The 15,147-nt window shown below is 35.3% G+C and overlaps 1 protein-coding gene across 1 annotated transcript; it reads right to left on the bottom strand.

Annotated features, from left to right (window-relative positions):
• Nucleotides 1-218: 218 nt before the first annotated feature.
• LOC140824656 (uncharacterized) lies at nucleotides 219-6,448 on the bottom strand. Its single transcript, XM_073186212.1, has 6 exons — nucleotides 6,031-6,448; nucleotides 5,735-5,854; nucleotides 5,584-5,637; nucleotides 2,014-2,177; nucleotides 1,145-1,321; nucleotides 219-639 (listed from the first exon to the last, which is right to left on the bottom strand). Exons 1-6 carry the CDS (start codon nucleotides 6,394-6,396, stop codon nucleotides 426-428), a joined length of 1,095 nt encoding a protein of 364 aa, XP_073042313.1. The 5' UTR covers nucleotides 6,397-6,448; the 3' UTR covers nucleotides 219-425.
• Nucleotides 6,449-15,147: the final 8,699 nt, after the last annotated feature.

Raw genomic sequence — 15,147 nt, 5'->3', positions numbered from 1 at the left:
AAAAAATTTAAATTTCTATTGCGTATTGGATTGGAGAAAACAGTACACCAATAAATGACAAGTTCGATTCTAGGTGAACGGTCATTTCTCTTAATAAAGAGGAGTGGTTCGATTATAAAGATGATGACAGGTTCGATTAAAGAACCTCCGCCCCATGTGATACAAGAAAAGCTACTATCTTAGTCGTACAAAACCAACTATTCTATTACTTGTGAATCATTTGGGAAATCTTTTGTGTTTATTTAAATAAAATTGAGCTGTGATTTATTTAAATAAAAAGATACAAGTCCATATATACTATGATGCTGCAGCATACCAATACAAAGAAGACAAAGAAATGAATAAAATCCTATGCAGCACCAGAGACCCTATCTTCTCATTTGCCTAAAAAAGGACACTAACAATATAATAATTCATCTATCATCCTACTTTTTAGTATTGTAGAACCTGGCAACCCAAGGGGCAAGCTCAATGATATCAGGAGTTCTGGGGTTGATTGAGTAATAATCAGACCAATAGCAAGGGGAGTGTTTCTCTGCAAAATGTCCACCCTCGTATATACAGAATGGCAGCCATTCTTCACCTCCATTCATTTTCCTTTGTCGTTCCCTTGGGTAAGCTAATGGCGCTTGCACATACCTGCATTTAATCATCAAAACAAGGATTTAATCGATAGTCTCATTTTCTCACCTCTATAGGGAGGGTGATACAACACCTACAGAACAATGCAGTAATTAATGTTTTAGTCAAATAGGTGTTTTGTGAAGAACCTAGCTATCTTTTGAGAGATAATTGAACTGGGTTTATGTTAGATAGGATTATGCTCTCTCTTATTCCAGATTGCTATGTAGTCTGGTATTGTTTGTATTCCACTAAGAAGTTTCAGCCTAATTCTCCCCCGTATATACTTTGACCTGTGCATTTTATTTACTGGTAGAGTCGTAGAGTATAGAGGCTCAGAGCCAAGCCGCCCTCTGGGTACAGGTTGTGTTTCTTTCAAAAAACATATTGAAACATAAACTGTTACGAAGCCATAACCTAGACAGTGAAAACTCAGTTACACAACACAATATCTAAGTGATTTTCTAACACATTGAAAACAATTGTTTGTTGGATATGTGATTGGGGAGTTGATTATAACTACCTGATACCATCAAGAATAGCATCCCAACAAAAATGGGTGTGACCGAACACATGACACGCTGATGGACTCCCTCGAGCTCCATGTATACATCTTATTCTGTTCTCAAGATAGATGGAACCAATGATTTTTGGGAGATTTGGATAGAAAAGCATTCTTTTTTCAGGGCACAGCTCTTGCCTGCACAAAAGAGTTTGCAAATATGTATTTCCTCCAATTGAAATGCTTGTGCCAACGGATAAAGAGGTTTATCCGTTGATATGTGATAATTGATATAAATGCAGATATCAGAAAACAATAGAGCCAAAAACAAAAAACTTTCCCAGCACTTCACAATTATACTGTTCCCATTTTACGAGTTTAGAGGATAACAGAAGAAATAAACTATGCCGACACAGCTTATTCAACATCCAGCCTGTTCAGATATTGAGATTAACTGGTTGAAGCCAATTTATCCGAAAAGTCCCTCCAAATAAGGTGAGTTAGTAAAATTAAAATCACTTTATTTTAAATAAAAACAACCAATTGAGTAAGGAGTATATCTTTATAAATGGAAGCACATCGAGCTACATATATTTTAACTTCCAATTGAAGCTTATTGACACAGTAAGCTGTTCTAATCTATTTTAAAGAAGGGAATATCAAACTAATTAAGGGAATGCATTGAGTCCACAAAAAAAATGATCAGAGACTGAGTCAAGCTTTACATTGCACATAGGATGGACGACATAAATTATAAGATGCTACTGCATCTACGAATTCATTCTACAAAACACTTGTAAAGGAGGTAACCATTCTGAGACGTCATGGTGTGTGCATGAGTACCCAACAAAATCAAATAGCTTCTAAATGCATAAAAAAGATTGACTGACCTCGGAACAAAGTGAGAGAATGAAATTATATGGCTGCATCTCTTCTGGATATCTTCGACTACGTCCCAGTTCTTGTCATTCAAATCATCAAAATGCTTAGCAAGCGAAGACTCTTCCTTTTTCAAATCATCAGGCCATTTGCATATATGAAAGTCTTTGCATGCCTAACAGCGCAACATTCAATATCTCAGGACAGGTGTAATCACCCAAATATATGGATCATGAAAATGATGAATCACTTTTATTTATATGAGCTTATATGTGAATAATTAAGTATGGACTTTAGTGAATCTAATAGGTTGTGATCCTTTAATATGTAGAGAAATAAGTATAATTTATATTTTTATGATGGGCTAAATCAGAAATATCAGAAGATATTGATATACGTTATTTGTATATGGGTCATAGTTCCTAGATCGTTCGCAATCACATACCTAATTCTCTGAAAATTATTGAGATTTGTTTAAAGTTTGGGATATTTTTGGATCCAGATCTAGAAAAGAAAATTTTATATGAAATTTTTTTATATGACTTCAGATCTAGAAAATATTTTGGTTTAAACAATTTTTTCATGGATTCAGGTTGATTGTTTCGAATTACGGTTAAGTATTTTATATATATATATATATATATATATATATATATATATTTATAAATCTTCATAAATTCGAAACTACAGGGTCGCTGGCCAATTTCTACAACGTTTCAGCGCTGAAAAAACGACGCTTCATGCGGATACAGTTTTCCAGGATACCATGACAGCACCGAGTTGGGCGTGACCCGCGCCACAGTCTATCCAAGCAGGTGAAAGCGCGCTGTGGTACCCGCCTCGCACTGTGTTCAGGAAGAGGAAAGGTTGAAGCAAGACAAGACAGAAAGTGTTCATTATGCCTCTACCTCGAAGGACAGGCAACAAAGTTGAAGTTTAGGCAATAGGGAAATTTAAATTATTGTTAAATACTTGAATATATTTGGATATTTTTGAAACATTCATTGTATCATTTTTAGACGGAATTTCATTTCTATTTCTGCATTGGACAAATTCGGTAATTCTTGTTCATTTAGAAATGAAATATTCAGCTTGTTTCATTATTGAAAATTGGTTGATTCTCGTTCATTATTAACTGGATACTATAATCTTTATTTTTTGGATGTTATGGCTTCATTTAATGAATCCCTGCAAATAAGTAGGGGTACAAAAGAAAATTAAACAGTGATAATTCAGTTGCATTATGGCACAAGAGATTAGGTCATATCTTTAAAAAAAGAATAAGGAGACTTGAGTCAGACGAAATTCCCGAATCTTTTGATTATACATTTTAATAATTGTGTTAATTGTATAAAGGAAAAACAAACCAACAAAAAGAGATTTGAAGTCAACAGGAGTTCAGGTGTCTTATAACTTATACATACTTATATTTGTGGTTTATTTTCTTCGGATTCTTGGAATGGTCAACAGTATTTCATAACGCTAACAGATGATTTTTCAAGATATGACATTATTTATCTCATTCATGAAAAAGCACGGTAATTAGATATGTTCAAAAATTATAAAGCTGAATTTGAAAATCAACTTGACTTGAAGATTAAAAGCGTCAGATCTAACCTGGGTGGTGAATTCTATAGTAGATATGACAGTTTAGGTGAACAACGTCCAGGACCTTTTGCTAGATTCCTAGAGGAATGCGGTATCGTCCCACAGTATACTATGCCAGGTTCGCCCATTATGAATGGTATTGTTGAAAGATGAAACAGAACGCTTAAGGACATGGTGAGGAGTATGATTAATCATTCCACCTTACTGGAATCACTTTGGGGTGAAACACTAAGGACCACCTCGTATATCATTAACAGGGTCCCAACTAAGGCAGCGATCAAAGCCCCTTGTGAACATGGAACAGGCAAAAAGCCTAGTCTTAAGGATTTGCACGTATGGGGATGTCCTGCTAAGGCAAAATCTTACAAACCTAATGAAAAGAAATTGGGCTCAAAGACAGTCATTTTATTGAATATTTTCATCATGGAGTACAAGTTTTATGATCCTACAAGCAAGTCGATTTTTTAGTCGGAAAATGCCTGGTACTTGAGGATGTTGATTTTGCGGGGGGAGATAAGTAAAAGATATTGCCTTTGAAGAGGAATATGTAAATATTCCCACAGCTGTATTGGACATTGATTATGATCACATTCCTTACTTTGACGAAGACATAATACAGGAAACAATATTAGAGATCCTCCCATTCCAACTGAACAAACTCAAGCACCTCCAGAACCTATGCCATTAAGGAGATCCATTAGAGAGCCGAAAATGCAATGCCAGATGATTACATTGTATTTCTTCAAGAACATGAGGCAAACATTGGAATGATGAAGGAGATCCTATCAATTTCCGTCAAGCCATGGAAAGTTCTAACTATCAAAAGCGGAATGATGCCATGAATAAGGAGATAAAGTTCATGAAAGAGAATAACATTTGGGGTCTTGTACCATTGCCTAAAGGTACGAAAAGCCCATTGGTTGAAAATGGTATTTAAAACCAAGAGGCATTCAAAAGGCAATGTGAAAAGATATAATGTTCGACTTGTCGCTAAAGGCTTTACATAGAAAAAATACATTGATTATAAAGAGACTTTCTCTCGGTTTCTTCGAAAGACTTTTTAAGGATTATAATGGCTTTGGTGGCGCATTTCAATCTTGAGCTTATATGAAATTCTCAGGCTACACATCCATTTCATAATCCAAGCCATTCATTTGCGTTGGCATATACGACCACTGATGGGTCTAGTTACCTTGAGCGTAGCGAATACTGCTTTGATTCTATGTTGATGTGATTGATGGACCAGATTAGTTATAGATATATTTCGGAATGACAACATTTTTAAGCTCATAAGTTTATTTTCACAAAGATAATTTATAAGGTTAGGCATATAGCCCAAGCGAGAGATTGTTGGATAAATTTTATTTATATGGGTTTATATGTGAATTATTTATTGTGGGTTGTCGGTTAAGTTAAACCCAAAATAAAGTGTTCAATTAATATTTCAGGTCATTGGAGTTTAATGTATATAGGTTGTAAGCTTTTAATGCGCAAAGACATAAGCGTAATTTACTTTTTTATGATAGGAGAAGATAACGAGAGACATTATCTAAATATAGGCCATGGTCTCCAGATCGCGCACATTCACGTTCCCTATTTTTCTCTCACATTAAGAAAATAGTTCGAAAAGAAAACTAAAGGATTCTCGCAAGAAAGAAACACGTAGATCTAGAAGATCAAGACGCGTTCTAAAAAATTCAGAATTATAGTTTCAGGTATGCTTCCGCTTAAGTTTTCAGTCAAATTCTTAATGATTTAACATTATGGATTTTATAATTTATGTGGATTTTCTCCAACAGAAATATATAAAGTTTACACAATGTGGCCGTTGTAAAGACTAGAGTTAAGTGTTCAAATGCACCAGAGAAACAGAACACATCAAATGGCGGTTCAAATCTAAATTTCTGAGAGCACAGGTGTCCGGTGAGGATTAAAAAAACGAAATCCTTACTAGGAAAAAGAAAGTTAATCACCATCTCCAAGGAAGGGATGTGAACTCCAGTTATGTCCCTTTCCCCATCAAAGCTCTGGAAGAAGCCAGGTCATGAAAATGAACCGAGGACTCAGACCAAGAATAAAAAGGTTATTTGATACAGCATTGCGAAGATTCAAGGTCAAATTTACCTCATGATACCAAGAGTACAATGGGATAACTCCCAATCCATCAACTATGCCAGGTGTAGTTTCAACTCCAAGTCTCTCACATGCATCCAACAACTTATCCAATTTATCGAGAGAACCCAACTGAACAACAATAAAAATCACATAGAAAAACTTGTAAGGAGGTATAAACAAAATCCTTTTGTGCAGTTTGCAATTGTACTCACTCATATCTGGATTTATATCATTTGATACTTACCAATTCCTTACCCTTTTTTTTTTATAAAACGAGAATATAAATGAGAGAAGTGAAAGATTACGTGGTCAGCTTTCTCCCTCCGTAGCCAAAGATCGTGGTTCCCCGGGACAAAGAAAACACGATGGAACTCGTCCTTCAAGAGCGACATAGTGAGAACGAAATTAGAGCAAGTCTCGGCCACATCACCGGCAACCAAAAGCACATCCTCGCTACTGCGGGACTTCAAAGATCTCACCCAACTCATGTTGTCCGAGTAATCCGTGTGCAAATCAGACAGCACAAATACTCCCATTTTCCTCGTATCAGAAGACGAAATTAAGGATCGGGCTCGAGGAGTGCAATTGCAAATAGAGAAGTGATTTCGAATTCCTGTGTGATTTCGTTGCGGCCACGCCGGGCCAGTGGAGTAGAGGCACAGAGGAGCCATGCATGTATGTGTGTAAAACCCAACCCCCCAAATCCAGAGCTAATCTGTTTTCTTCTTTTGGTGAATTCGGACAGAGATCTACTTTGATCCGAAACTCCGAAAAGCTCGATCCGGTTGACCAACCCACCTGCTCATCAATTTTATTTTATTTTGTTTTATTTTGTTTTATTATATTTTATTTTATTTTTATCTCTCTATTTTATTATATTTGTATATATTTTTATTAAAATTTTACCAATTTCAGATAAAATGTCGTAGATGGCAAAATACTCTCAACTTTCCGCACTAGTACTTCGTAAGTCGTGGCACAAATGTTGCAATCTAGTTAGTTATTCATGGTTTGTGTTGTTTGTGTAACAATAAAGAGAGTAAATTCGTTGATTCAAAATCCTAATTGTCCAAAATTGATTTGGACTGGTGAGATCCAAAAAAATATAAGAACCCTACTTTACTAAACAAAAATTTGGATAATTTGATGTATGTGATGTGTTATGATCTTTTTGCTAGCATCTCATGGCATACACTATGCGTGTGCCCTAAATATTATTATTTTTATAGATATAGAATTAAAAAATAATATATTGACCAATAGTTTTATCTCGCAATATCTTAACATAATTGAATATTTATGAACACATAAATTAATTTGAAAAAAAACTTGAAAATATATACATGTTTGATTTATTAAATGAAAAGAGAAAGTTGTTTTTTTTATCAATGAATTCAATATGTAGTTACTATTATGAATATGAATCCACAGATCGATTGATTTATAATATTTTGTCATAATTTTTAATTAATAATTGGATAATGATCGTGAATTTATGTTAAATATGTAAATTATAGAGATAATATTCATTATCTAAATATATATGGTATTTTCGTAAAAACTAATTTCTGTTACAAATTCGCACAATTAAGGGTATGAACATTTGTATAATGTATGTATAAATATATAATATAAATTTATGTTTTATTTTTATAGGATCGGTTGAAATGTTTAGAAGAAAGAATGAATAAAATACTTCTTAATATTTCTTTCTTTAAAAATAATTCAGTCTGGTTAGAAATTGATCTTGGTGTTCTCAATTTTTAATGTCAGTTGGCTAACAAAATATATGCGGAAATAAGCTAAACATTTAGATTAGAACAGATCAAATAATGGCTTGACTATGTAAACTTAATGGTAAATTGAAAGTAAAATGTAAACAAGTTTGTTTCTAGATGTTCGAATAATTCATGCTCCTACAACATCCTTTCTTCCTTTTGGGAAGGCTCACACTAAGGTTTTTCTCGGATACAATGAATGCTCCTAGCACTTAATGATCTCTAATAATCAGATACAATTTTTTAAATTTTGATCGAGTATATGATCAGTTTTGTAAGCTTGAAAACTTGAATCAGATGTCTATTGTATAATCTTTTGTTCTGTAGGTTCGTTACTTCTTCTCAACCGATCTTCATCTCTGTTTAGACTTCAAATAGAAACGGTCCCAAAACTCAAAAAAGTTCGTTCAAAGTAAGGACAATTGTTGATGCGTCTTTTGTCCAAGTCAACATTCTCTGACATCGGTAGAAAATGTACTGCGGTTGAATTTGACTGTATCAACAAGGTACGTAAAAAAAAATTTCCAATAATAAGTTTAGCTCTATGATATAAACCGATGTCCTTGAGAATGAATGACGATCTCTAAATCAATATTTTGATAAAAAGTCTTTTAATATAATTCAGTTTAGGTCCTAGTCAATTTTGTTTGAACAGTCCTATTTAGGTATATCAGTTTAGCTTATAGATATAGTCAGTTATGTTTGGTTTAAATGACTCAGATTTAGGCTTGTTCACTTTAGCTTAGATCAGTTTACTTTAAATCATTTCTTAACACCAAAAAATAAATGTTGTAATAATTTTTCCCTTTTTGTTGCTGGACAAAATTAGTCAATAAGTCCATTTGTCTTCAAGCAAAAAACTACACGATTAATTTTGATAAGCAAAATATCAAATAAACTGATATATAGCTATAATTAAACTGAAAACTTGTGAAAACTGATAAAATAAACAAATACAATAATAATCTATGTTCTATGTCTTCACCTTTTTCTGTAACTTCTTTGAAACAGATTCAGCTTTAGACTCAATATCCTTGTCTTGCTTTTTGTCTTCTTTTTTTTGTCAACACCATGGACAGCCACATATCTTTTCATAATGCGTAAAACTGAAGTCATCTGGAATGACATAGTTTCGAACTTTGCAGAGATCTATGTGTGAATCGAATCTATTTTCGAATTTTAAATGTCATGCACTAGCTAGATCCATGTTCTGTGTAAGAGCATCATGATAGTAGATAGTTGTGAAGTTGAAGCACAATTATTTCTCATGTAATCTAGTTGGATAAACAATTTGTTGACATATTTAGATCGACCTGAGAGATCCTTGAACACTTTATCTTTGAGATTATCAAAATCAGTTGCAATTAGTTTTTGACATATCTTTCTTAGAACAGATGCCCGACAAGCCAACTTGTGGCTCGGGCTTTATTGACTCTAATATAAAACAACATTTATTTTAATAATATTTTATGATTTTATTCGATTATGGCATTATACTTTATATGTATATCTTTGAAAGCTGCATAGATAAATTCCATGAATATATAATAGGTACCATGAGGGCTGCGTCACAACATAAGATCATGAAACTCATTAAGAAGTGTACCGTATATTCTAAACAGGTTCTTAGTCGGATCAGCCGCCTTAAACAAGGATAAAAGTCGCTCGAACTTGAGACTAGTATGTGTAGGTAAACTCCATGTTTAATTGGCAAGGGCATGGATATATCCATTCACACATATATGTGATCATGTGATAATGCACTAAACAACCCTCCCAAGGACTGTCCAAGTGATTCTCACTTATCGTGTAAGGTCTAGGAAATTTAATAGACGTAACCTGAATGCATGCAATCTAAGTTTTTATTTAAATTATGTGTTTAATTACATTTTTATGAATTTTATGCATAATTATTGCATCATAAGATTTATTCCTTGATATTTTAAAAGTTCATGCATTAGGATTTTTTTTAAGTTGCATTTCGCGCTTGAGTGAGGAACGGAGACGGGGGAATTATCAGGAAAAATTATTTTAAGTACATGATTAATTTTTATTAATGAATATAAGTTGTTTTAAAATATATTTTTCAAAAATGGGCTTTGTTGGATATTTTTACCTGCCAGAGCATATTTTTAATCAGTACGTAAATTTTATCGAAACGAATGGCTTTTGAGGGTTCGAGCAATATTTTAAAAACTTACCAAAACAAAATATTTTTTAGAAGTGTGTTTGAACTTGATAGACCTATTTTTATTATTTAATGGGCTTGAAACCCTTTTAATTCTTTAATTCTTTTAAAAGCCCCACTAAGGCCCATTTACACCTTAATTACTACTTAAATATTATACTAACTATCCTTAACCCTAACCCTCACTCAACAACCGACACCTCTCCTTCAGCAACACCTCCCCTCGTGAATTGCAACTGAAAGTCTCGGCCAAGCTTTTTCCTTCAAAAAAAAATTCCTCCGGCAATTCCCCGATGCTCGTTTCTTCGATCTTATTGCGTAAATTACATCAAGGCACTCTTGTACCTCCCATTTTCTCTTCATACATGCCATTATATGCTGGAATTATTATGTGTGTTCGAAAATTTAAAGATCTTTCATGTTGTGGTGTTTTTGCTTCAACATGACATGAATCTTTCACTGTATTGTATTATACTCACGTTTTTCTTGCATTTTGTGTAAGAGGGCTGCAAGATCCTAGTGTTAAGGGGTTGTTTATGTTGAGGATTATAGGGATAGTTGCTGGAGTCATAGGTGGCTGAGGGTGTGAGGAAGCGTCCGCATCGATGGCTTCTCGGGTTTCTCGGTTTGGGAAGATCGAGTGAAAGGATTGGAGCCGGCGGTGCAAGGGCCGATCCAAGGCCTAGACCAGACTATGATGGGTCTAAGACATGGCTGCAGAGGGCTTGATTACTGTTGGATCCACCCCGGAAGCCGATCGATCTGGGACTAGGAGGGTTGGCCACAGTTTGGCTTCTCTTGGGGATTAGCGATCGGGGTTGAGCTGTGGCTTTTATGGGAGTGTATCCATGGGTTCATTGGGTCCAGAGGAGTCCTAGGGTGGTCTAGGGAAGGCTGAGTCTTGGCTGGTCCCATCAGTTGTGGGCTAGGACCGCAAAATGGAAAGTAGCGTACTAGAGTTTGTAAAAAAGGGAAGGTGCGAAATTTCAGCAGCATAATGTCCTATTATTCGAAAGTCTAGGGGTCTGGTTTTGAGGTTTTAAGGGCCTTATTGATGTTTATAAGGTGTGGTAAAAAGTTGGGAAAAAAATTGATTAAGTTTCGAGTCGATTCAGGTTAAAACCAGGACCTCGGTCCAAGTTTTAAATCGAATCGATTAAGTTTCGAAACGACTCGAGTTTACATCTAATAAATAGAATTAAATATTTTTTGGGATATTTTAAGGAGTTTGGTGAGCTTCGGGTCAAAATTTAAAGGTCTAGGGGTAAAACACTCATTTTGCCTTTTCATGGGCAAAATTGTCATTTTACACCCGATGTGAGATTTTAGTCCTGGCAGCGCCCTGAGCACATTTTGTCATGTTTTTAAATGTTTATGCATCATGATCGTGATTTTTATGAATTTCTGAAATATACGATGCTTGCTTGATTTTAAGAAAATTTAGGCATGTGCATAATTTTGATAAGTGATGAAAATGGTGATGTTTTGAATAATTGGAATTAGTTGTGGCTATCAAAGTATATCTAAATGCTTAAGATATATATGTAAATGATGATGATGAGGCCTAGGCACAATGGATGGGTAACACTGTCACTGATGTCGGATAGCCGCTGGGTACCGCGGTTCCATGTATTATGGATCCATCGTAAATGATGAATGATGTGCGATAGTCATCACTAATTAACTGAATTCACTAAAGCAAATGATGAACGATGAATGATGGTTAATGATGAGCTGTTTTGACATGTCACGAAATTCATACGACACGTTTACATTATCTTTTAAAGTTCATGAAAGGTATGTTGATTATAGAATATTTTTCACTGTTGTGTGCGATGTATATCTAATTGCTATTTCTGGTACAGGTGTGTTGAGTCCTTAGACTCACTAGACGTGTGTGATGCAGGTGAGCATGATATTGATGTGACTGGAGGTGTCGAACTCTGAGCCGGCAGGCATGGTGGGGCAACACCACCCGATGACCGCATGTTTCCGCACATTTATGATTTTACGAGATTGAGGGGATTTGAGTATTTTTGTACGCTGATTTATTTCACTGTTGGATGTTAGGATTTTTACTTGTTTATGTTCCGTTATATTATTATTGGCAAATACTATGATTAATTTTAAATGATATTTTAAGTAGGACTGAATGCATGCAAAATGTTCGAACGCTTGTTTTTTTAAAATGTGTGCTTTATAAAAAAAATAAAAATAAAATTATTTCCGCATTTTCAAATAAGTAGACGTTTCAGTTGGTATCAGAGCAGGGGACCTGCATAGGGTTGTGCCGCCGCTAACTTCTGCAGCTCAGTCTTCAAAGCTCAAGTTTGTAAGCTTTTATGTTTTAAATGATTTACTATTATCACCTGGATGTTTACATGATTTAAGCATCTACGAAGATTTACTGTACATGTTTAACTGCTTTTACAATTTAAGGATTTATTGTTTTAAAAAAAAACTAGATTAATTTCATGATGTGTTACATTTATAATTGCACTGTATTCAGATATGCCTCCCAGACATGCTTCCAGTACAAACAGGCAAGATGAGATTCCTGGAGGTGGCAGAGGACCGCCACCGCCGCCGCTGGGAGACCCCACTACCCAAGTATTTGAGGGGATCGTTAGGCTCATGGAGCAGACTCAGCAGGCTCCCCGCTCACATATTGATGTTTATGAGCAGTTCTGAAACTACCTCGACTTTAAAAAAAAATCATAAATCATAAACTCGAAAATACTAAATGATTTAACATATCCAACAATCATAATAATTTACCAATTTAAATCTCGAGTGGCACAAATAAAATTTCCTAAATCATTGACTAACGAAAAATACTACGTCGACCTTTAAAATATCAAATAAAATAAAATTAAAGCATAAAAATATCTCTACTAAAATCATTAACATAAATCTTTTAAATCTTATATTTAACAATCTAGTGCGGAAACATAAAGGTCCCTCGGGAGTGTACTGCTACACTCGATCTACTGAATCGTCATCGCCTCCCATAAAATATCAAATCCTGCATCATACGAACCTAGTGAGTCTAATGACTCAGGATGTTCTAAACATGAGTAGCATACAATACATATACAATCACATGCATTTAAAATCATACTTTAATTTAAAATAGCTTTTGAACAAGAATAAACCATTTAAAATCATTTAAAAATCATTTAAGCATAAATAAATCATTTAAAAAGCTTTTAAGTATAAATCATATATCATATATCAATTTAATCGTAAAACTTTCAATCTTTTATCATTTTGGGTGAAGTTTGATCATCGAAAGTGACTAGCATTTATCTTTTGGTCAACTGATCGATCTTCAGCTGCACATGATCCATCGGGGTGGGCACTAGGCTCCACCATGAAAATATGATCGTCGGGGCTCCTTCGGGGGCCTTCTCCCATAGACGGGCTCTCTCTGGGGCATTTTCCTATAAATGGGATCCCTCTGAGACCTTCTCCCGTAAATGGGCCCCTTCTTGGGCCTTTTCCCCTCACGACATCCCCACAAAATCATATATAATTTGTCACAGTCAATTCACATCCCTCAAAACATTTTTCATTTTCTTTTAAAATCATAAAATATCATAGCTCCCCAAAAATAGCTTTTAAACAATATAAATTGCACAGCTTTACCATAAATCATAAAATATTATATTTTCATAAAAATCATCATTTCAAATCATAAAATATCATTTAACATGCGTTATGATCCTTCGGGAAGTTGCCAAACTTTTACGTATTTTCCAAGTGTGAAATTACCGTTTTGTCATAGACGTAAATATTCTCGATTTTATCTTTTTATTGCTTTTAATGACATGGTTTATTCCAAATAATTATTTAAACTTAAATATAATTTTTCATAATTTTATTCGGCTTAATTAGAGGCTTTTCAATTAATTCTTTAATTAATGTTTCGTGAGGCGATTAAATTCCGGATAATTTCAAAACTCATTCTTTTCTTCCGAAAGTTTAAACATAACATTTTTATTACCTATTCTACCATTGTGAGCCATGAACTACACCCGTGGACCCATGGTTTCAATTTTATTCTTATAAATCTCGAATTTGACCCTTCAAGGAACACATCGAGCCACCTTCCAATGTAGTCGAGCCATGGTCGAGCCACCTCGAGCCAAACCCGAGACAACCCATCTAGGAACCCTACCGACCAAGACTAGCCCATAAAACCAGACCCTAGCTCGCTCAAACACTAGTGGAACCAGAACCCGAACTGCACTCTTGAAGCTTTCTCGCCCAAGGACTCCTAGCCACACTAGGAATCTTCCAACCGAGCCACCACCGAGCCCACCAAACCTTAACCAACCCTGGACCACGCCCAGACCCAAACAAGCCCAGAACCTTGAACCCACGCACCCTTCAACCCACGCACGAGCCACCTGCAAGTGAACAACAGCCTTCGCGCATGCCCAAGGTGCTTCTCACGTTTTCTCGAGCCAGCAAGCAACCAAGTCACTCCAGCCCCTGCCCCAACCCTGGACCACCTTTCTTAGACTCTAGACGACCCACCATGAGCCTCCATGCCCTAGCCGCAAGCCCCCTTGGCTGCTGCCAACACCACAAGCTCGCGCGAGGAGTCCATGCTCCATGGGACTCCTCCATAGCTGCGACCAAGGAGTCCTAGCCATGCTAGGACAATTCCTGACCCTAACCCACGTCCCATACGCACCCTACTCAAGACCTGGATGAGCCCCACGTGAACACGCATCGCAACCGAGTCCCTTGAATTTTGCACAACCCATACAAACCCACGGTTCTTTTCTTGATTGATTTCTACGGTTTCTAGATTTTGTTTTCTTTTAAATTCACATAGTTCATCATATATTGGCAGCTTTAACCCTCGGGTATCATAACATTTCATCAACAAGCGTAAAATCGTAAAAATATTGAAAATATGTATCGTACCGTAAAGTAATAGAAAACCATATTTTTTTTATGCATAATCAATTAAAACACACATATTATGATTTGTATGACGTTTTGAAAGAGTTTAGAAATACGTGCCTTTGCGTTTAAACGCTCGAATAATAAATCGTTGGCGAGGGTGCGATTTTTACGATCGAACGACGAAGAACACAAGCTTTTCTTCTTCCCAAAATTCTCGAAATTATTGTGTGTGTGTGTGTGTGTGTGTTTTCGGCTGCTATGGTACGAAAAATATGGTGTTTTAAAAGCATATATAACTTATTTTTAATTTAATCAACATGCTAATGGGCTTGCAAGGTTAAGGGCTACTTTAAATAATTAAATTTGGTCCAATAACTCTTATTCAATAAAACATAATATTTTATAAAATTAGTTTCCCAAAAATAATATTTTGATCTTTTAAAACTCCTTGTTTGCCCAAAACCGACTTCCCGGGAAAAATCGAGCTCGACTCATAAAATAATTTGAACTCTAACATTTTTAGAAAAAATAAATCA

This window comes from Primulina eburnea, chromosome 2 (genome assembly GCF_022965805.1).
Source record: "Primulina eburnea isolate SZY01 chromosome 2, ASM2296580v1, whole genome shotgun sequence".
Taxonomy (NCBI): domain Eukaryota; kingdom Viridiplantae; phylum Streptophyta; class Magnoliopsida; order Lamiales; family Gesneriaceae; genus Primulina; species Primulina eburnea.
This window is presented reverse-complemented; position numbering and strand designations above follow the sequence as displayed.